Source organism: Paramormyrops kingsleyae, chromosome 5, assembly GCF_048594095.1.
Source record: "Paramormyrops kingsleyae isolate MSU_618 chromosome 5, PKINGS_0.4, whole genome shotgun sequence".
Classification (NCBI taxonomy): domain Eukaryota; kingdom Metazoa; phylum Chordata; class Actinopteri; order Osteoglossiformes; family Mormyridae; genus Paramormyrops; species Paramormyrops kingsleyae.
Genome location: NC_132801.1, coordinates 12282191 through 12305639, shown reverse-complemented (window position 1 = coordinate 12305639; position 23449 = coordinate 12282191). Strand labels below are relative to the sequence as shown.

At 48.0% G+C, this 23449-nt stretch overlaps 1 protein-coding gene across 2 annotated transcripts in view; it reads right to left on the bottom strand.

Annotated features, from left to right (window-relative positions):
- Positions 1-23449, bottom strand: part of prkcaa (protein kinase C, alpha, a) — a 151990-nt gene that overhangs the window by 30404 nt on the left and 98137 nt on the right. Inside the window, exons 4-9 of one of the 2 annotated variants that reach the window (XM_023820852.2) lie at positions 23335-23446; positions 21489-21617; positions 10886-11042; positions 10664-10798; positions 9243-9336; positions 1133-1159 (exon numbers count right to left, since the gene is read on the bottom strand). In XM_023820852.2, coding sequence (XP_023676620.1) covers positions 1133-1159; positions 9243-9336; positions 10664-10798; positions 10886-11042; positions 21489-21617; positions 23335-23446 — 654 coding nt within the window. The remainder of the gene's footprint in view (positions 1-1132; positions 1160-9242; positions 9337-10663; positions 10799-10885; positions 11043-21488; positions 21618-23334; positions 23447-23449) is intronic. The other variant, XM_023820861.2, reaches the window with a different exon arrangement.

Below are 23449 nucleotides of genomic sequence, written 5' to 3'. Positions count from 1 at the left end.
TTTGCAAGGAGGGTACGAAAAAAAAAAGTGGAAAATAGCCCTTATGTGCGGTTATCTGCTGGATTCCACAGCATTGTTTTATTGGCACAGGAAGCACGGAGGGTCGCTGCTCGCATTAGAGGGCAGACTGGGTGTCCTGCATGTGTGCAATGTTTCAAAGCTTGTTCTAAAAATAGAAAAGACGCTAAATTCACGATTTGTCCCATGATGTGGACATTTTAACTGGAAAAAAATGCATAGAATGCAAGAATATTAAAATATCTAAATGGCATCTAACGAAAAATTACTATTACATCATGTCTGATGAATAGCTGTCAGGTGTGAGAATAAAAGCTCGACAGGGATATTTTATATATTTATGGGGATGGCAGTGAGGCTGCATTCATCTGCATTCTGTTTGCATCCCATTTTCACCCATCCTCAGCCTTCAGTGTCAGGGCGGGACGTCAGCCGACCCTCCACCAGATACACTGCAGCCATTTGCCGGAAAATTACCCCTCGCTCTTCATTTAAAGATCATCTATCCACCTAGCATACTGCATGCACCGTCTTGGGATTGACAGTGTTAGAGAATGTTAGTTCATCACAATCACTTGATACTAACTTTAGAAGAACAAAGCAGCTCTGTGAAGAATGAGTCAGGAAGAAAATACAGTATTTTTCTTTAATATCAGTAGGTATATTCAGGAATAGGCGGAAGTGCAGTGCATGCTCAGAGCACACATCAGGGCACAGAGCACACATCAGGGCACGGCACACATCAGGGCACAGAGCACACATCATGGGCACGGCACACATCAGGAAACGGCACACGGGTTGCTTAGGCACCTCAGTGTGCCTGCTTTTGCCGGAACACATAGCACGGACACACATGGCACACGTGGGGCCGTCGTCGAGCTGTCGGCCGGAGAGGCGTGCGGGCACTGTCGACGCGGGGAGGTCCGTTTCCCCTCCTACGCCCGGGCTTACCCAGGAGCTGCGGAGGGAACGTTACGTCTAAATGTGTCGGCTGGGTTAATTTAGCAGCCACACGCATGGAGAGCACAGACCAGATTCACGCACCAGACCAGACCAAACCAAAGCCCAAGCAAAGAGAAAGCAGCAAACCAGCTATATTTCAGCCAAGACCCACCTTATCCATGGCTCCCACACTGTCAACCTGAAATCACACGTCAGCTGGTCAGCATTTCATACGATCGTTGCCGTCAAACACACTCCGGCACGACGGCATCCCGATTCCCTACCATGTTCCTAGGATTCGCACCCGATAGGTGTGTAAACTAGACACGGGCCAAATGGCTGGAGTTTCCGGGAGAGTGGGGGAATTTGCATCCGCGACGGGCCGTTAAACAGCTCTGCAGTTACTTTCAGAATTAAACACTATAAAAACAGCAAGCATACTCCAAACAGCACTCTTACACAGGCTAAGGCCGTGGGAGGTCACTTCATAAAGGCCGTTTTGCCTGCCTGAGCTGTCCCCGCAGCCCGGGGTATCTCCAGCTTAGCATGTGGTGCAACAATCTGCCATCTACCCCACCATCCGTGGGGGTCCCATCCCATCCAGCGGAGATAACGACAGGCTGCCATCCTCCCCGCAACACAGCCAATTAGCTTTGGCCTGTATTTTAAAACAAGACAAGCACGTTCCTAAGCAACATCACGGAGCAGGTACTCGACTGTGGGGTCCGCCAGAAGAGGACCCAGCTAACTTTCTCCCATGGTAACAGGTGCTGACATGGTAACGGGGAGGCAGACAGGATGCTGGGGGAGGCGAGCGGCTGTTGTAAATCATTTCCCGGAAGAGCGATTCTCAGCAATGATCTTCTCCTTATTTCAGTACCGTGACCGCAGGGAGTGGACCAGGCGGGTAATTGTGGCTTAGAGCACTTTGCGCGGCTAACGGGGGGACGTCTACCAAATGCACCTTGGCTCTCTGGTGGTGGGGGTGGGTGCACTTGTCACGACTTATTTACACGAGGATGCCAGTGGGTATGGTTAACCCCCCCCCCCCCCCCTGGGGGGAGTGGCTGCTTCAATTACACATTCACATGAGAGCCAGTACATCACATCAGTTGTTTATACAATAGATTGATAACTGCCCCCCCCCCACCCCATATGCCATTCCTCCACTGGGCTAGAACAGAAGCCCCAAGAAAAGGGGGGGGGACACTGAACTTGAGTTTCATTCCAACTCTAAATTCATGCAGTAGTGCCTAGAAGGTAAGGAGAAGCCAAAGATCTTGGGGGATCACAGAGGATGAACTGAGTGATGCCTGTAAAGATTATCCTGCATCCCTGAAGCTCTGCTGCAGCCCCTCGAAATGTCACTACGACTACAGACTACTCATCTGCATAGCAATCAAACATACTCTGCCATGGTACATTTTAAGACAACAAATATCAATTTAAAGGTTAAATGTTAAAAGTAGAAAATAACAGAGTTAATAAAGGTCAGGAATTCATAACGTACAACTTCTGCTGATCACAGCTGACAGTGGTCAGGTGTTGACAACAGGATATGCAGGATTTAGTGATTCCGCCCCAGAGCAAATACACTGGCCTTTCAGCTGCGGCCATTCAGCAGGAGTTTCTTTATTTGAAATTGCCTCACAAACTCCAGGAAGCGAGCACTTGTCATATCTAATGGCAGAACCAGACATTAAAGCCACGGAAATCACACATTGCCAGCATCCTGCCCCTGAACAGCAAGGCTTGGAAAATTAGCAGTGCTATGCTGCCACCTTGTGGGCACTTCAGGAAACTTTCTACAAGAAGCATGGAAATCTGTATATCTGGAGGGAAAAGCTCTCTATACACATAAAGCCAAAAAATACCAAACTACTAAATGATTGGCAAGTCATTCCGTCAATGACAGCAGGCTGTCCTAAAGACTATAAATAAATGCCTGTTCTCTCCTTGAAACAGACTGACCAGACAAATCCAGGTGAAAGCAAGGATCCCTACTGGACTTCTCCTGTAGGTAGATGGGGTGGAGGGTAGTGGATGATTCAAAATAGGTAGTGTGACAGCAGGTTCTGGAAGCTGCTTTGAGTATTTGAAGAACTGCAACACTGCTGAGGGTCTGTAGCTCAGCCGCGTACCATGTGACCGCGTGCCATGTGACCGCGTATGACGGCCCGCACCCGCATCCCCGGGGAGCACCGGCCACACTTTTCGAGTTCATGCCCTGGCGAACGGAGGCTCTTCTGAGGCAAACAGAGCGCGATGCTATATCTGGGAGGTGTCTATGACGCCCTGAACAGTCAGTATACTTGCAAATACAGAGTAACTGATGTGTGCTGCAGCGAGCGGCACCTGAAGCAGGACACAGAACGCTGCACAGTACCAACCTGGAGCCTGCATACAGCCATATTTGTCACTTTACAGCATAAGAACAGTCACAGACATTAAAACAAAATGACGATAAATTTGGGTATTAATTCTTAAAAGTCACTGGTATTAATACTGCATTTCTTGACTTTCAATCAAATATACAGCCACATGCTTCTGAACCTTTGGCTAATATTGGCACAAACTCAACCCCTACCAACTATTGCACTTGGGTTTGTTTCATTCCTGGTAGCAAACCCAGGAATGAAAAGCAGGTCGAGATGCTCACGGCCATGAGAGCCGCCCTGCAGAGTGACGGTGACAGCGTGTGGGTTGGGTGTGAGTGATCACCAGGTGTAGGAGGACAGCGGCACGTGCGAGGCTCACAACTATCCCCGTGCATCATTAGATGAGGAGTTGATGATGGGAGCAGCATCCAGGTGAGCCGGCACAGACATGGGAGACACAGCACAGACAGCATGGAACCCCCATGCCTGCACTGACAGCATGCCTGCATTCTGAGGGCAGGCCTTCTGTACTCTGAGTCTGCGGTGGATTGATAAAAACCAGGGCGCCAATCTTCCCCCGGCGGCCTGCCCTGAGGGAGGGGGGCCTTTTTCGTGAGGGTGCCAGGAACTCCAAGAAAGATGTTATGGAGGCATACATGACGCAGGGTGCGGATGGAGAGTGCACGGGGATAAGGTAAAGTGCCAGAGATTTACTAACAATATCAGAAACGCCCCTGGGAGGGGGGCAAGCCCGGTGTGCTAGTGCCTGTTCGCCCTGGGGACCTGACCTGGGAACAGTTTTGCCACTCGACTAGTAACCGGACCTGAGTGTTAATATAACACAGAGATCCATTATATGTGTGGGAAGTCAATCGTAACGAGCACGGATCTCCAGCACCGTGAAGCCGAATGGGCCACATTCACATCTCAGACGGGGGTCCGTCTTCGCAGACACCTTGCAGAGCGTCTCCTTAGCTGCTCCCTGTTCCTCAGGCTTTGCTGGCAGCTTGTTTACATCATGAGCACCACTCTTCTCTACATTCCCCCTTCAGGATTTAGATGGTATGTCAACATCTTAAGACAGTGGTAATGTTAAAAGGAGCTGGAGATGGAGCCTCACACATTTTCCCGCGACCCACCTCAGAAGCTAAAGCCGTCACGAGTGAGGGTCCACCGTGGGATTTATCTGTATAAGTCTCTCTCCTCTTAGCCACGCTGCCTGCTAGCTTTGGTATGACCCGTCTTGTAACCCAGCTTTTCCATTCATTGTTAGTAAATTGGATATATTTGCAGTAGCTGAGGGCTACTTACAAACAATCAGAGAGTTAAAGAGTGTGGAATGGGACACAGGACACCAAGGCAGAGGGTAATCAAGGGAGTGCGCGGAGAAAGCTGGGATCAGGGAGAGAGGGAGGGAGCGTGAGCAGGGGAGGAGAGGAGATACCTGGAGGAAGTGGAAATGAATTTGGCAGTCCTGGAAGAGACAGAAGAGAAACTGAAACATTAGTAAGGTTTACGGAGGGGAAGGAGTCGGGGCAGCTGAGGTCATGCAGGTCCTGGAGCGAACTAGAGAAGGGGAAACACGCAGACACAGGACGTGACAGAATAGCTCTGTGTTCTGCTGACTTTGTAACTTGCACTTCTTGAATCTATATTAGTCTGGAAGGACAGCTTTTTCTCAGTGCTGGGAAGAAGAACCAGAGTTTTACACCAAACTCAATGTAATCACTGCACTGAGGATTACAGGTGTAAAAAGTCTTATACTGGCTCCCATAAACATTTGAGCATCAGCTTTGCTGAGCAACTTCACGGGATAAAAGTCAGTCCGAGTCTTTCTTTTTCCAAGTCCACTGACTGGTGAGAATTCCTGGAAAGGTGTCGTCGATGACTTCACACTGCTTAGTTTGTGGGCCCTGTTTCCATGGTAACTGAAGCCGGCCCCAATGATGCAAGGATAATTCAAAAACACTGATGATGACAGTAAAAATCCATCCATCATGTTAGTAATATAATATTAACTATACTATACTATGCTATAATAATAATAATAATAATAATAATAATAATAATAATAATAATAATAATAATAAACACCTTAATGACACATTCGCTCACTCTGCAGTGTCACTACAGTAAAACTAAACAAAATAACCATACTCTTGGTCATTCTTTTCAGCTGGGGTCGAAGATTTTCTTGAACAAAAGGTGTCAAAGCTACTTTAATAACTGTCTATCTGAGGGCCACAAAGGACACAGAGAATTGTGTAAAGCCTGACTCCATATGCAGCAGGAACGGGAATGAAATGTACAGCCCAGTGCTCCAGGGGAGAGGGAGCAGTCCGACACTTAGGACATGTCAATCAGAAGATTCCTTTATGGGTGACGGCGGTTCCCGCTGACCTGCCCTGATGTCGTGAATAACGGCAGGCTGTGTACCCTGAGATGCACGCGACATGTGCATGTGATCCTTCCAGATATCACCACACTGCATTTCCATTTTAAATGGGGGGAGGGCAGGAGTGTTGCGTAAGGGGACACGATGATCTGCATCCTCATTTCCTCCCTGAAGGTAAAATCCAAAGGGGAGGGGAGTGTGGCAACTGTGATGGGTGGGTTTAGGTTAGTCATTATCGTAATACATAATTAACCACTCCTCTCCATGCATTCCAGCCGTGCACCTCTGAGGCACAGTGCGTTAGCCTATTAGCGAATTAGCAGCTCACCTTCTCACTACCCTGAATATGGTCCGACTTTAATCACTAATTACAGTGCTGTAATACCCACACCCTGCTTCGCTGCTGTGTGCCAGTGTAACGTCAGTCAGATAACAGCCCGCATGGCAGCTGTCCTTGCCCCCTATCTCTGTGTCTGTCCTACGCAGCACGAGGAATGTTTGAGGGGAATGACAAAATGGCACCGCTGTGGCCCAGTTATGCGCAGGGAGGCGGGGAGGGGACTAATGCTGGCCGGGAGGGTGCTGGGTGGCGGTGGGGGGGGGGGCGGTTCTTGCCACCGAGCCGCTGCGTCAGCATGGGTCAGTGAGACAGGCGGTTGCCATGGCAACGGCTCAGGTGGCCACGGCTCAGGTCCCCGGGAGGTGCCCCCCCGCCCCCCCGCGATGTTAACGGGCTGGCAGGAGACGCCGGAGCCTGCGGGAGGATCGGTGAGACGGGCCAGAGGAAGGCTGAGACGCCTCTCACCGGGGACCTCTGCTCGCATCCAGCCCAAACCATTAAAATGCGACGCCTCACCCGGCTTGGCGTGAAACTCAGCTAGACGCAGTCGCATTCAATCTTGCCCGTTACGGCCAGTCATGCACAATGCGCAGCATTAGAAATGACAGGACATTAATGCTTGTACAAAAATTATAGCGCTATAGGACTCGGAGGAGGCAGGAACAGAGGATATCTAAATAATCCCATTTTTATCCTGCAGGGGGTCTGTCTTTCAGTCTCATCCGAGGCCTGTGGTTGCATGGCTGGTATGAAAACACGACTGCAACATCGATGGATGTTGTTGATACTGTAAACTGCCGACAGGTGAATGAAAAGCATGAAGCTCGAGTGCTGAATTACAACCAGCCGAAGTTGCGTTCCGTGTCTACGTGGTGCGTGCATGATGCCTCTAAAATGGATCTATCTGGCCAGACTCCTGAGGACCAGCTTAGCACAAGCAGCGAGAAGCACAAAGACAAAGCCTGCTCATTCCATTCCTGAAATCTGGCTTTTTTGTTTAGGGCAAGGCTCCATGTTCATTTTTAATATTTATGTTCTGGACCATAGAAATCCATCCTCTCTATGGGCCTGAATGTACAGTGGCAATCTCTCTCCACATCTGCACTCTCGGAGTTGTGGCAGGAATCTTTGAGTTATTAAGCAATTACTAACTGCCTCAACGCAACGGCTGGTGTTTGGACTGGGGCTGTAATGATGATGGTAATTAATGCATAAAGGCACAAATGCCACATCTATCAATGCAGTTTTTCTGTTTACTAAAGGACAGGCTAGAGCAGTGTTTCCCAACCCGGTCCTCGGGGAACCCCGGACAGTCCACGCTTTTGCTTCCTCTCAGTGCACCTGTACCAGGTATTCGGTGTTCCTGATTGACTGGGAGCTGGGAGGGAGCAAAAACGTGGACTGTCCAGGGTTCCGCGAGGACTAGGTTGGGAAACACTGGGCTAAAGTATGCAGACACATTACATTGGGTGACTGGTGATCTCCAAGGCTACAATAGAATATGAATAGTGGGACTAACCCTGAGGAGGGTGGGAATGATGCATGTGCTATAAGGACAGGGTTTCTCTATCCTAGACTCCTGTGGAGCAGACTCCTGCCACCCCTTCCATTTCCCCTCCCTGTAGACTTAGGGGCTTTGCAAACAATGGAAACGTTCTTCCCTATCACTCTCTAATCCGGCTACATTCTAATAACGCAGACGCTGATTGTTCTTTCCTCATTGTTTTTGCGCTACAATAATCAGACTTTGCTTTGAGTCATCTCCTCCCAGACATACTTGAATTGTGAACCTATTAATTTTCAGATTAATGAAATTAATTTTCAAATTTCAGCGCGGAGGGGAACAGCAGGATAAAACTCATCCCAAATCACTGAAATGTTATGTGTTTTGGACGCAACGAGTCTACAGCAAAGTGTCCTAATGAGATCATCGTGCAGCAAAGTGTCCATGAGTTGATTGTGCAGCAACGTCTGCACATAAGGTTTCTGGAGTTTGAATTCCACCTTTATTGCAGGCAGATAGACTGCTGGGGTACAAACGTCAGCTGGTTTGTAAGAGGTCATCTCTTCTTCTTGAAGGCTCAGGGTGGACAATAGGATGAGTCACCTTTTACCTGGGGGCTGCCCACCTGAAACCCTTAACCTCTTCAGTACACAAAGAAACATCACAAAGCTGGACTCCAGGTTCTCCTAAAACAGTGATTCTCAACCCATGGGTCATGCCCAAATTTGGGTTGCAGCAAGTTTTGAAAGGGTGGCGAGGCAGAGTTGGAAATGTAAAGCATTTTAAAAACAGCAAGCTCATCGGCTGATCCATGATCATGTTTCCAAGCCCCAATTCTAGAATTAACCTATATTAACGGGTCTTGGGTCTGCAAATGCTTAGCGCAAAACTAGTGACAACTCAACCAATCCAAGTTGCCAATCCAAAGACGCTTAATTTAAAATTCACTGGCACATCCAATCAGATTTGTGCAATAGACATTGATTGGCATAATTTGCAGAGTGCACTGCATGCTTGATTAAAGCGTTAATTTAGACCTATAATTGATACAGGGTCGCGACTATGTTGACATGGTAAAAATTGGGTCGCAGTGCAAAAAGGTTGAGAACCACTGTCCTAAAAGCCACTGAAATTGCGAGAAAATTAAACTGGTATGGCTGGGTGCTCCAATGTCAAGTAGGCTGCCATTTAAATTCAGGGCAAACAATCTACTGTACAAATGCAAATGACTCTAGCAAGGAGGTCTTCGATTGCCCCTGGCCAGCAATTAATTTAGCAAATAGATAATAAGGTCTGTGAGGGAGCTTACCGAGTTATTGTGAATATCTGCAGAATTTAGCACAATATGAAGGAGACTGAGCTGTAGCTCACATTATCCTTCAATGCATATGCAGGACTCTGGACAGTAAGGGAGCCATAACACAAACCCAGGGGGAGATACAAGGGCCATATACTCTGAAAAGAGCAAATATTTGTAAACCGCTTAACAAAACAGTAAAATCACCTATAGAAGATTCCAAAATCAAGACAAAGGAAATGAAAACAGACACAGGTTCTTGGAGACCTATGGCAACCCCCCCCCCCCCCCCCCCATGGGACAGGGTCCTGACTCTGAGCGTCAGCTGACACCACGTCTGCAGGTGAGGCCTGAGTGGCCAGCCTCACCTCGAACTTCTGCAGGAGCTCCATGTTGCCGTCAGTCTCGTCAGGAATGGGTACGTTGTAGTACTCTCCCTCTTCCTGGTTCAGCATTTTGTACCTGGGTGACAGAAACGAGGTAGGGATCAGGATGGGGTCTAGAGAGACCATCTTCGTTATTAATGCCCTTTGAGGTTTTTAGGTTCATCACTGCAGTTGCTGGGGGGGGGGGGGGTGCAGGATATGGGAGGGGGTGCACAGCTCATTATGCTGCTACATACAGGAGTTAATGGTAAAATTATATTGCCTGCAGGTGTGATTAAGATATGAAACGAAAAAAGAATATTTATGATTATATCGGTTTCAAAGCAATTCTGTCCCCAGATGAACCTGGGAATGTGGTGTGAGAGTGGGATGGTGTGGCACTGTCACTGTGTCCCTCGTGCACAGCTGTGGGCTGACATGGGAGCCGATGGGAGGCCGCTGGTGATTGTGCCGTCAGGCGTCGGTGATTAAGTCTCAATTATAAGCAGGAAGCTTCACTACAAGCCTTATTCAGTACGGGGACACACAGTAAGCCTACCACAAGAAACATAGTAGGAACATGCAACCTACACACACACACGCCACCAAAGCGAATGACTTCACGGAGAGCAAATCATGGAAGAAGGCCACAGGTCTCAGCCAGCGTGGGAGGACGGCTCCCCCCGCCTGCCTAGATTATTAATGCCTCAAGGTCCAGATGCCCACTTTGGTCTAAAGCCTGGGGTCATGTGACTTCATCTCATTCAGCCTCTACCAGCAGTAAAGTACATCACCTTTCACGACTCCAGCTCTCAGCTGCAACGGTACAAGGGAGCAGGGCAGAGATACTCCATTCACACCGACTTATATGCACTGACATCAGACTTATTGATATAGTACTGCAAGGCAGACATTCATTCTGAAAGTACAAATGAAGTCATAACCATAAATAAACACAATAAATGGTTTTTCTAACTGATTAGAGGATGAGAAATATAGGTAGGTTAATAACTTCTCAGGCCTAATTTATGCAAATCGATACAAAAACTTTAGCATGCCTCCGCGTGCAGGGCCCCTAGTGATGTAAATGACTGTCCAATAAGGAGTGAGAAGGCCAAGCAAATCCACCTATAGGATTAGGGAAAATGTTAACGAATAAAAAATAAGGGGTGGGTTCGATTTAAAAAGTGGAAGGAGAAGATAAGAAATGAGCAAACAGACTCCCCACGCTGAAAGATCTTGTTGTGCAAACTCGGCTCTCTTTTGAAAAACATGGATATTTGAGTAAATACAGCAATGTAAACTGCACAGATGTTGTTAAGGACACCGCAGGCTGCTCATGGTGCCTTGTGCACATCTGCATGTTTTCGAAAGGGCAAAGACAATGTCAATTTACAGTGCTTCTAGGGGAAGTTCATCCTCACCAGCCGCAAACTTGAGACTTCATCAGCTCTGACACGCCGAAAGACAGGGAGCCCATGAAGTCATTGCGGGTGGTGCGGTCCCAGTCCCAAACCTCCACGGAGAGCCGGCGGTCCTTGTCCGAGGGCTTCAGCTTGCTGTGAGACACACACGGGGAGCGAGTGAAGCACGCGATCACACAGAACCGCGGGCTGCCGATGGCTACGGGTCCCGCGCAGACTCACAAGGCGAAGGACTCGTTCCAGATGGGGTTCAGAGAGGAGCGGATGGTCTTGGTCTTCTGCTTGGTCTCGTTCTTTGGGTCGGGGATGAGCTTCAGTTTGACGTAGGGGTCAGACAGTCCGTTGGGGTCCATCGGGATCAGATTTTTTCCCTCCCCGACTGCAGAAAACAAACACACAGGCAGGCAGAAAGCCCATTTTAGAGAAAACATTACACCTGTTAATGACTGGCATGCAATCAAAGGTGTTTTTAGAGCTTTGCTTCTTCGAGGAAGTCAGTCATGGGTGAATTACCTACTTAAACATCAGTGAACTTCATTAAAAGCAAAAGGTTTACAGCTTCTCCAGTGCAGGTATTTCCTTTCCGCTCATTGCAAGCCGGTCCTCCTGTAGCAGAGCACACTGCGGGGGTGTGAATTGATTATACCTCCTTGTAATAAGGGGGAAAACACCTCGCCTCTCGAATGAAGCTTTTCCAGAGCTAACCATCAACAATGTGAAACGAGTCCAGTGTGGCCGGTGGAAGCGTGTGCCTTCACGGCTTTGATGAAACAGATCAAACGGTTATGGAAATCAACGCTGTGTTTACGGGGCAAAGGCTGGATTAAAATAATATCAGAGATCAGGAGGCATCAAAGGATTGTCCTGCAGCCGACCTTACAAGGATGAACGGAAAAGCCTCCCAGGTTCAAAGGCTTTCAACTAACAACACAGTCATGTACACGGAGAACACGTGACTGAGATTTTACTCGCATGTGACAAATGATCACTGCCACGGATGCTTGGCGGGGAGTAAGGTGTCCATCCTGTGCAGCCTGAAACTGCGGCACTATAATGATAAAAGAGAAAAGCCTGTTAAGTCCTTCTAGAGCCCAGTATAAGTTTTCACATTATTATGGTCACCGCTGCACATAACGAATGTGAGATCTGACAGCTCACAGTTCAGCAGTCTGTAAAACAGCGAAGCACGACTGAAGCGTGTGCATGGACCATTTCTTCAGTCCCCACAAGGGAAAACTCAATTTTACAAAAATCTGTCACTGCAATCAAGAAACTAAACATGCCTAAAGTCTTATATTTTGTTTGGTTACTTATGATTAAGGTTAGGGCTGGGTAGGGGTTTAGCTTGTCATGGGAATAGGGTTTACCCGTAGAAATGAATGGAGGGTCCCCACAAAGATATCAATACAAATGTGTGTGTGTGTGTGTGTGCGTGCTGTGCGACAGCTGCAGAGAACGCCGGGACAGCACGGCTGGCAGGGGCTTTAACACCCCATTAACAGCCTGGAGGAGCAGCCACTCCCCTCGTTTTAACTCCCCCCTGCCTCAGCACGAGGACCTCTGGGGAATCACACCTGCCGCTCGCACCCTGTTACCGTGGCGAGGCACGGAGTCAGCCTGACCGATGCCGGAACAGGGAAGAACCGCTTCGGGCCAGATGGCCGGTCACCATGTCACCAGTACACAATGACACACGCCGCGCAGATGGGGCAGCGCTCTGGAGTACACGCCCCCGGAGTGGCACATCTGCCTTTACACTACCTGTGTGCATCATGGACTGCGGCCTTTTAAACACTAATTAACACCAACGTCGATGGTCTTTGGCCTTTTAGACAGTAATTAACACTAGACTCCAACGACATTAAAAAGATAGAGGAAAGTCGGTGTCACACGGCGCAGCTTCACGGGTCGCAAATCAAATTAAAATGCGATCTGGAACCTGAAATCCAAACACAGAACTGAAATAGAAACCAGGGGTCACACACAAAGCAGAGTGGTTTTACTTCACTGCCGTTTCCGAGGATATACAGTAAGGTGTGTGGTTAGGGCTAGGAGTGCAGCCACGGAAGAGTAGTGGTTCTCAATCCGGTCCTTGGGCATTCTCAGACGGTCCACGTTTTCGCTCCCTCTCAAACAGCCCACATTTTTTGCTAGGGAGCTGGGAGGGAGCAAAAACATGGACTTTGTGGGAGCCCCACGGACTTGGTTAAGAAGCACTGCAGCAGAGGCCTGAGTAGCAGGAGCACTGGAACCTTACAGCATCTTCTGAGACTTCAATATGTGACCCTGACACTAAGCATCAACGCTGAGCGGGAGCTGTAAAGGTTCAGTCTCTAGAGAACGAGCGCATGTTGAAAGGGATGCAAGGCGGCCTCCCAAACAATGAAGAGAAAGAAGACCTTGGCTCAGTTCATCACTGTAGTAAGAGGCTGCTGTGAATGATGGGTGAAAAAGCACGACGTGAAAGAGTGGAAAGGCTGTAACAGGCAGCCTCTGCAGTAAGCTGACTGAGGCCTGGGCTGTGGATGCCTGCAGTCGCATGTGAACGTCCTGCTAACAGAAAGCCGATCTCTAGCCACTTGCAAAATGATGCTCTGTGTGTGAATTGCTGACCGTCTCTGAACGAATCTGTCTGCTGTCATCTTTAAAAAAAATCACTCAACGCCATGATCTAGCTTCCAGGTACCGGAAGGTGGCCTCCATTTTAAAAAGAGTCACACGCAAGGATGAAGGGAGCCACTGGTGAACAGGTTTGGAAAGAGGCATGAAAGCAGAAAAATCCCCAAAAAAAGGCCCAGAAATGGCTTGGAGGTGTTTACATCACATTTACACAAACCTGCGCTCATGATAATTATTGCATGATATGCTGAAAATGACAAAAGCAGCAAATATTGAAACACATTAGTAGGATTGCTGAAAATCATAATTAAAATAATTACAGTCGATATTTCCCGTTTTTATCATGCTAAAATAGCAACAGGTGATGAATGAATTCCTCACAGCTGCTGCAACTGCACTTTTGACCAACAGGGGGGGACAGAGAGCTTCAGATCTGTTACTGCAAGCAGCTGAGGGACTCAGCCTAGGGTGATTGGTGTCTGCAGCAAAAAGCACACAGATTATCGTATTTCACAATCCGCATGGCCGCCCGGCGTCTTACACGCCTTCTTCACGACACAACAAGTGTGGGCCTCCTGTTTATTCTGGGACAGACCGTTTAAAATGTAGCTCAGAATTGGGGAAGATTATCAACATCTCTTCAGTGTCAGAATCCTGGCCAAAGGCAGCCCGATATGTCACGCCGCGCCTCCGACGACGGCTGGTGCCATATGCTCCGCTGCGGCTGGCAGCAGCCCTCGTCTGTTACTGTCTGGCTTTATTAAGGTAAACTCATGCAAACTGCCTGTCCCCACTGTCCAGTGACAGAGCAGGACACAAACAGCAGGGTTTACCCTACTGCTGTTGCTTGGATACGATATCCAGGAGTGCCTGATTCTCATTTCCCTGCCTTGGATTAAAACGGAGACCAAGCTGCTTCTGATATTACAATATTAATGCAGGCCTTTTTCCGCAGCCTGGCCTCCCCCCCCCCCCCCCGCCACCCCCCGACATTCTGGCCCTTATCCGCCTCTTTTCAAAAGCAAACCGCGTTCAGAAATAAAGCAAACACCAGATGCTCTTTATCGAGTTTCTCCCGGTTCAGCCGTCAGCTCGTCACATTCCATGCCAGTTAACGCTGATCAAAAAGATCGTTTTTCAAAAGAGCTGCATTTACATTTATTTATACAACACACGCTTTCATCCAAAGCAACATACAATTGAGAAAGCGGAGTTAGCCAATCCCTGGAGCAACTGGGGTTAAGGACCTCGCTAAGAGCCCAACAGTGAAACCACTGCTGATCACGGGATTTGAACTGGCAACCTTCTGATCAGGTTCAGAGCCCCAACTCAGAGAGCCCCATGCACCGGAGAGGTATGGGGGGTATCATTCAATTACATTCCTTTAAGAGGTTGAGGAATTTTCATTTAATTCTCATTTCTTCATTTTCTGTTTTTCAGTTCCTCTGAAAAACACAAAAATGCACAACCACACAACCAAAGCACCTTCTGACTCACTTTGCAAAAATGGGCTCACATGGACAATTTGTTAGACTCTATACAGAAAACACAGTGATAAGAACTGGAGGGGAGATTTTCTTTACGACGGGATACTGCTTCTCTCCCCTCAGTATGCTTCAAACCGTGGAAAGCCCATCCGGAAACACTGGAAACCCACAAGCCTTCGACGCAGACCCCTCCTCCAGGAGGGATGCCCCCCCCCCCTGGTCGCAGCTGGACATGCGTGAGACGTCACCAGGGAACAGATGCCTTAATGGCACCCTGCGATCGCCCGCCACCACAACGCGGTGAAGGGGTGAGTCAGGGAAGGTTTCTACAAAAAGGCCACAGAGCCGCCACCAAACCCCCAACCCCCCCCCCCCCCCCCCAGGCCGACCCAGCAAGCAGGGAAGGAAGTGGCAGAGTTGCGCAACAGCACAGCACACATGATGAGACTCATGTTCATTCATGTGTACTAAAAAAAAAAAAAAAAAAAAACTTAAATGACATCCCAGCAGTCTGGCAGTGAAGCAAATTGGCCACTTGTGGGAGTAACTCTATTACTTCAGGTGTCGTTTACTTCAGTAATGCATCAGCTCGGAGGGCTTTGGGGAGGGGAGATCATTTACTGATATGCGCTGGTGTGAAGGACCTATCCTTTTTGTAGAGTCTGACCTCCTGGAGAGCTTCTATCCTCCATCCAGGAGATGTCACACCTTTGACACAGAAGACTCTACTTCAGAGTCCCATGCAGCAGTTCAAGAGCCGGCAGAGAAGTCCCATATATATAAATCTGCAACTTTATTGCTCTTAAATTTCACTCTGCTCCCCTCGATAAACACTTACTCAATCTTGAGAAAGATGCTGTCGTAAAGGGCACGGGGCATGACTGTGCCCGGGGGCCTGAGTGTCACCTGCGGACTGTAACTCCTGTGTGGCTCCTTGCCACCCCCCACCACAAACCCCACGGGCACCTGCCTGCAGCAGCTCCTTAATTCTGTGTGGGAGTCTTTATCATGGAAAGCGTTCGATGACAAGGGGATATTAATCCCCCTCTGACAGCCCTGTCTGAGCCGCTTACTGATGGGGAGGGACCAAGCTGAGGCAGATATTGGGCCCGTAAATCCGCTGCCATTCTAGCGCATCGGCGGATTGGCTGGCTGGGAGAGCAGAGCGTTGCAGCCACCAATCACGTGGCTAACGCCTCATAGATGATGGGCATACATCATCTGCCTATTTGAACCAGTTGGTTTGCTTTCCAATATTACTTGTTAATGAAAGGTTGACTAAAATCTGTTGGCAGGGTCGTTCGCCCCAAAACATGCAGCTCTTTGCAAACAATAACACTGCGGGTGTCTATGACGTACACATTATAAAACCTGTATTTCTCTAAATCGCCACTCTTTTGCAGTTTGCTGGTGTCCTTGACATGAAGGCGCACTTCATTCAGATGATTGTGAAAAGTCAGATATATAAAGGGCTCCCCTCCGTTTTAGTCCACATATTTCTAAGGCATTCAGATGCAGGTTTCATCCTTGCAAAGACTGCCCATCCTTACAAAGACTGCCCTTCCATACAAAGACTGCCCATCCTTACAAAGACTGCCCTTCCATACAGACTGCCCATCCATACAAGTTCAAGAGACACAGCACCACTTCACCACACAAAACCCCTTACAAGCAAGAAAGAATGTGCTTACATGTGCTGAACAGAAAAGTCTGCTCAAATTAATTTCACATGCTCCACGATGGCAAAGCAAATCCATCTATACGAGATGGTATCTTAGAGGGCCCTGACTCCCAGCATGATGTTTTTCATGTGGTTCATAAAGCTTATAAGCAATAAGACAGTACAGAATGAGTCCCTCTAGAAAAATCACCAGGACATTGATAAATAAAGTCTGGATCAAACAGCTTCTGTTTTATGCTTCCTGTCACTGATGCATTTCCCATAATTGCAGTGGTGGCACAGGCTAGCTTTTTACTGAACGGCAAACGACTGAGGGATTGTGCTGAGAGATCTGCACCGTCCTGAGGGAAATTAGCGACTGGATGCCACAGTTGGTCTTCATTGGCTGTCAGTGAGTTAATGTGATTGGTGGGTCTGGCTTCTCTGTACTTCACAGGCTCTTTAATTGGCTTAAGGTCACTGGCCGGCCATGAGCACCGCCCTCTATCACGCATCCTCCAGGCATCCTCCTGGGCTTTGATAGGCCGCTGTTTTTCAGCCTGCTGACCAGGCAGCCATTTCCATTATTCTTCTTCTTGTTCTTTTTCTTCTTGTTATTATCATTATTATTTATCATTATTATTACAGTGATCCCCCGCTATATCGCGGTTCAGCTATCGCGCCCTCGTTATAGCGCATACTTCTCCCCGGCGCGTCACAGTTCTCTGCGTATCGTGTACCTTGCTTGTGATCTGATTGTTTTCGTTTTGTTTTAAGCCCTACGATGGCTCCCAAGCGTCCTGCATCTTCTCAGCCTTCTGATAGTAGTGAGCCTAAGTGCCAGAGGAAGACCTTGACCATTCAGGAGAAGGTAATACTCCTGATATGCTTCGGGAAGGAAATCGTTACGCGGACGTCGCTCGCCATGAATGAATCGACGGTACGATACATCAAGAAGGATGAAAAGAATATATATATTTTTATTTTTATATATTCCATTACGTATACAGAGAGAGAGATGTGTGTGTGTTTTCACCTTCGCTGATGGGTTTGGAACGCAACTTCCACGATAGGGAGGGGATCACTGTAGTATTATTATTATTATTAATTATTATTATTATCTAAAGCAAATCTCAGTACTCATTAATAGGGCTGGAGGGATTCAGGCTAAGTACCTCTGTCATAGGCACAAAAACAGACCCCCTACTGTGACCCGGACCAGCGGCCTTTGACTTGCGTGGACGTCAAACACGCCGTCCTTTATCCTGGGCAGATGATTATTTCCAGTCTCAGATCACCAGGTTACTCACTATCATCCAAAAACAGTGGAAGACTTCACTCTTACCTGGTCTTCAAAGGCAACGTAAGCAAACCCCCTGGAGGACAGCAGAGGGGGGGTGTGAAACTGGAGCATAAGAAGGAGGCTGGCTGACTGACTTTTACCGAAAGCAGTGAAAACGAGGGGCCACGGGGGAAAAAAAGAACTGCGGGTTTAATTATACAGCTGCCTCTCCTGGTGTCCCTCACCGGACAAACAAGCGGCAATTAGAAGTGTCTGTGTCAGCAGGCCTCTCCGGGAGGGGGGGGGGGGGGGGGGTTCTCAGGCTGTTGGGTATAAAGCTAAGCTTTAGAAAAAATAGGACGGGTGAGTTCGGAGCGGCCACACTCCTCTTGAATTTAATGTAAGATAAAGTTGTCCTCCGAAGAGGGGGGGTGGAGGTAGGCAATAAAAAAATAAGACGATATAAATGTCTCTCAGAATTTGGGATAATAGACCAAACTCTCCACCTGCTTCTCCTGGTCAGGGTCATGAGGGGGCATGGAGATTATTCCCGGCAGCACAGGATACTGAGGTGCATGCTGTGAGGAAACTAAAAACGATTGTAGCTGATGATCCAGAGTGACAGAAGCCCGGTAATTCTGCCGCTGCAGTGTGCCGTTAAGGTCCCGGTGCAGGTGACACTGCCTTATCCACGCCCCAAAGCCGCCGGGAGGTGGAGAGACCAACCTGCCATAGCTGAGGACAGGCCAAAGAGGACCAACCCAGCTGCCCACATCCTCCATGAAAACAAAAGTCACTTTAGGACCCTACACAGGATCCATAATAAACCAAATGGCCAATTAGCCTTAAAGAGTGCAAGACTTATGAGTGATGCTCGAAAAAATCAGGGGAAGCAGTGCTTAGCAGTGATGCCTCAGGAGCAGCATGCTGACCAGGCCGAACGCTTTGGCCACCGTATCTCGTAAACCCCTGAACGGCTCAGCGGGAGCGGCGTGGAAGGGCGGGGAAAGGGCGAGCGTGCGGAGAAGGGGCCACTGCAATCAGTGTCATTCATTTATAAATTATGCAAGAGGCTTTTAAATCTCGCTTCCTTGGGTCGTACTGAGATGAGAGTGCATGGGAAAGTGCTGGCTGACAAAAACACAAGCAAAAAATGTCAGACTAAGGAGCACATCTGTCTGCCCACACTGCATCTATAGCCACAGAGCACTGGCATATAATTGGCGATCGTTTGGAGATGACCTGCTTTAGTCTGGCTCCCTTGCTGGGGCAGCTCTACAGTTATGCTTTTGTGTCCGTGCTCCCTACGCCCCAAAACTGTGGTGACAGCGGTTTCTACAGACAGACAAAAAGTAGAAGAACGCGGGGAACAATGCACAGATGGGGAGCGGTCGGGGAGCGTACTGCCTCGTGGCAGACGTGCACAAGGCCCGCATCTGTTCTCCACGCCTCCAGAACAAGGGCCGTTGTTCAAGAAGCTTCTCCCTCATATCAATAAAAACATGCTGTTGACAATTTGTCGTACGTCTCTCTCGCCCTTTGGGCTGCAGCCTCCAGTCTCCAACTCCCAGAATTCTGCATTTCAGACAGTTTGAGGGGTGTGGCTGCTTCAGAACCCAGAGTCTTGACCTTTCACTGGAGATTCCTCGGGGGACTGATAGAACAGGAGCTCTACAAAAGGTAGTGAGACCTTAGTAGTGAGAAGGAGCTGCATGATAGAGTGATAATGAACAGTTATGGGCCCTGCTGTCCTTCTTACTGCTCAAGCCAGCCGACAGGTGAAATCTTCTGGCACCAGTCAAAAGTTCACCGCTGCCGTGCATTTAGATATTGCGAGATTAGCAATGACAATAAGGGCTGAATAACTTCTGGAGTCAATTCACGAGTCGGCGAAGAAATTTGTCAGTTTTATTATCTTACACGAAGAGGACAAGGCCTCCATCTGATGTGGGCTCAGGATGCAAAGTCCCAGATGTTACGCAGATGTTTCGTTAAAAACCTCTAAACAGTTCTTCTCCTTTAGTTTCCAGAGCTTTTAAACCCAACTCAGATCAAACTGGACCAATTAATAGAAGTGACCAACCGCAAAGCTTAAGCAGGCAGTGTGTGGGCCACATGAGTCCTGATTATGACAGACTGGGCAGATATATCCACAGACCCACCAGAGACCAAAAAGCAAGTGAAGGGAGGGAGGGAGGAAGGATGAAGATGAAGATTGGAGGAGGACCGATGAAAACACGGTGGTGATCTGGCGATGGTCCTTCTGTTACCATTGGCCAATAGGCCCGACAAACCCATCCCTTTAAGGCTGCCACACATCCCTTTAAGGCAGGCCCACAGAATGCTTCAGGCTTCTTGCTGTCTTGGTGACAGGACAGTCCTCGCGTGACTCACTCTCACCACGGTGGGAGGGGCCCCGCAGGCCTCTCCAGATCCATCTATCACGCTGATGACTCTTGAACGTGTTAATGAAGACACTGTGTTCCCTGCTTCTTCAGCCCCCGCCCATTCAGGCAAGCGCGAGAACTATCAAGCCTCGAAATGACACATAATCATTAAAAAACATAGTAAAGACCTCTGGGCTCTTGATGGGACCACTGGCCTGCAGCCCCGGAGCCTTGACTAGTAAGAAAAAGGGTGCTATGATGTAGAGAATATACTACAGCCCAAATACCTACTGCAGCAAGGTCCTGGGCTGCATATGTCATTTGTAACTTCTATTTTGTTTACATGTCACAGGCCATAATGATTCCAACACAGTTGGCTGGGCCAATGCCAGATCAGAACAGCTTGACACTTCTATTAGTAATAAATGAGAAATGGGGAAATGTGATGCAAGAAAGCGAGAAACCTCCGCCACAAAATCAATAACTCAAAGGTAATAAACTATGTAGGGGCCACTCCAGTCACGGGTGCCTGTTTTGGTGAATCGCATTTATTTATGTGTGTGTTATGCTCTTTAAAGTGACTGCCATGTAAGTTATGGGGCGCATTTCTTGTTGGTGACTGCATGTGACCATGCAGATGGCCTTCCTCCAGACGCGCTCTCTCTTCTGGGTGTTGAGATGATTGAGGCGTGATGCATCCAAACATGATGCGCGGACACCTGGCTTCTTTTTCAGTTTACTAAGACCACGACGGCGCTGCTCGTTCTCCGTCATCCTGGAGAGTACAGGTGCCGGCGGGCTGCCGTGACGTCACCGATAATGAAGCGACCTCCTTTGTTACAACATTGCAAGAGAGCATCTCATCTCCCCTCACAGATTTCGGCACTAGGGGAGAAGGCCGCATGTCGAGAGAGGGACGCGTCGACACGCAGGACGTGAAAGGAGGAAGTCCAACTCAGATCCCAACTGGGGCTCTTTATGTTTGTCTGATATGGGGGGGTGGAAAATAAACAGCATTTATACTCAAAGTCATTTCAGGCAATGCCTGCCAGAGGAACATAGAGCAGAGGGCGTAGTACTGCTGAGAAGAGAGGCCGTGAACCAGTCACCCAGGACATGCCTGTTCAGGTGTTCAGGGTACAGACTGGAAATTTCCAGCACTGCCCTTTAGTCAGAACTGGGGGCTAAATCCAAATAAAACCGGTCAGAATGCATTTCAGAAACCCTTTCAGTTTCATCTTGTGTAATCAATGTAATTTCCCCTGATTGGTGTTTGCAGCTTCTTGTGTGAACCCAGAATGACCCCCTAGCCCAGTGCTTACAGATGCACCAGTCCAGCAGCATGACAGACCCGCTTGGGATAGGCGCTCTGCCCCCCCCCCCTGCCCACCTGTTACGTGCAGCTTGTCCCCGCTGACCTCGATCTTGAGGAAGAGCCGGCCACGGCGCTCCGTGTGGTCGGTGCCGCACAGGCTCGGCACGTTCATCACGCACTGCTTGTGCACGTTCATGTCGCACGCTGTAGAGGGGAACATCGCCAGCAGGTGTTAGCAGATTGGTGGTGGTGGGGGGGAGGGCTAACGACCCTAGTTAAGATTCATTGGTCAGTTTGATCTCTCGTGCAAGTGACTGTTGACAAGGCTGATCTTATGGGGGGGGATGGATTCTGCCTTCCTCTGATCTCCTTAAAGAACCTCAAATACATCCTTATTCTCCAATCATTTACAGAGAGAACAACCCAAATACACAGACACGCTCATAGTAACAAGACCAGCAGGAAAAGAAGAAATAGATGGAAAAGAGAAGCTGGGAAAGTGGTAGACGTGTCTAGAAGCACTTGCACACAGAAAATGTACCAGAAAATTAGGGTTAAGTCTAAAATTAAGCAGCCTTATTTGATGGCAGCCCATCTGCCAAAGAGCTGACTGTCTGACTGATGAATTTCTGACTGTTGAATTTCTGACTGTCATTTTCATTTGTTTACTGCTCTATATAACCAACATGCTGAAAAAAGAAGAAAAAAAAACAACAAAACATGTGAATGTAGTTGCATCCTCTGCCATGGTGATTTGACATACACAACATAATTTTCTTTTAAACGGGCCCGGCGGCCATAATTAGTTTTTAATGGCTGCTCTGGTGGAGAGTCAAAGCTGTTTTAACAAGTTAATTAATGTAATTTCTTTTCTTATCAGTGATCAAGATTAGGAATCAGAAATTCCTATCAAATCATTTCAATGTGTATATTTCAAATATAAACAAATTTATCTGTGCCCTTATTTTGAATTTTTTAAGTATGTATTGTAGGAAACGATGTCAGTACTTTGCCATACCGTTTGGTATAATGTTTATAATTCTTGAAGATGAATGTACTGAGTACTAATACAGAATCTTCACTTGTAAACTGAACGGTTTGTAAACGGTTTAACGTTAAGGTCACATGATGAGCATCATCACTTGCTGCTTATTTTGAACAACAATGTGGAGCCACATATGTTTTTTTTGGAGAGGAACATGTTAACTAGGAGAGTATGGTTCTGCTTGGCTCAGTAAACTGGTTCCAGCTTAGATTAAAAAAAAAAAAACCTAAAAGAAAGAAAAAAGAAACCTAAACCAGACATAGGGGACACAAAGTTCCAAACCATAGTCACCAAACAAATGCCCACTGCTATTGGCCGGTGATTGGCCTCTGCTATTGGCTGGTGATTGGCCTCTGCTCTGTATTGGTCTTCTTCCTGGACAGGACTTTGAGTTCCCTTATCTTTTATGTCTGCCCCCTTTTCCCTCTAGACTACTTGTTCAAAAGAGGTCATAACAGCTCTCTTTCCCTAATTCTTTTGAATGAATACTAACAAAATGATGTCAATAATTTTTTTAGAGTTTATCAGCTGCAGTAAAGCTTTAAAATGGTGGCCGGTGGCAGTAAATCGGCGGGGGGGGGGGGGCGCAGTGTGTCGCTCAGTGGGCTGAGCCTCTGTGCCTGTCATCGGAGGGTCACTGGCCACTGGGCACTGTGACACCCAAGCTTGCTTTAACTTGCCTGTGCGTCTGTGCGAGAGCACGATGGGGTATGCAAAAAGTATCTGTATTTTATATTTGAAACATGAGCTGCCTGGTCTCTTTTAAAAATAATACTTTTGTTTAGTGTGGAATGTCTGAAGTTTTATTTAAGGATTCATGTTGAAGCTTGCAGACAGCTTTTCCTAAAGAATGTCCCTCGGACAGCGCACACTTACTGTCACACTTCATCCCCTGGTGGATGAGGCCATACAGGAGCGACCCACAGTGGTCACAGAAAGTTGGGCTTCCATATGTGTGGATCTTAAACTTGTGCTTGCTTCTTGGGTCCTG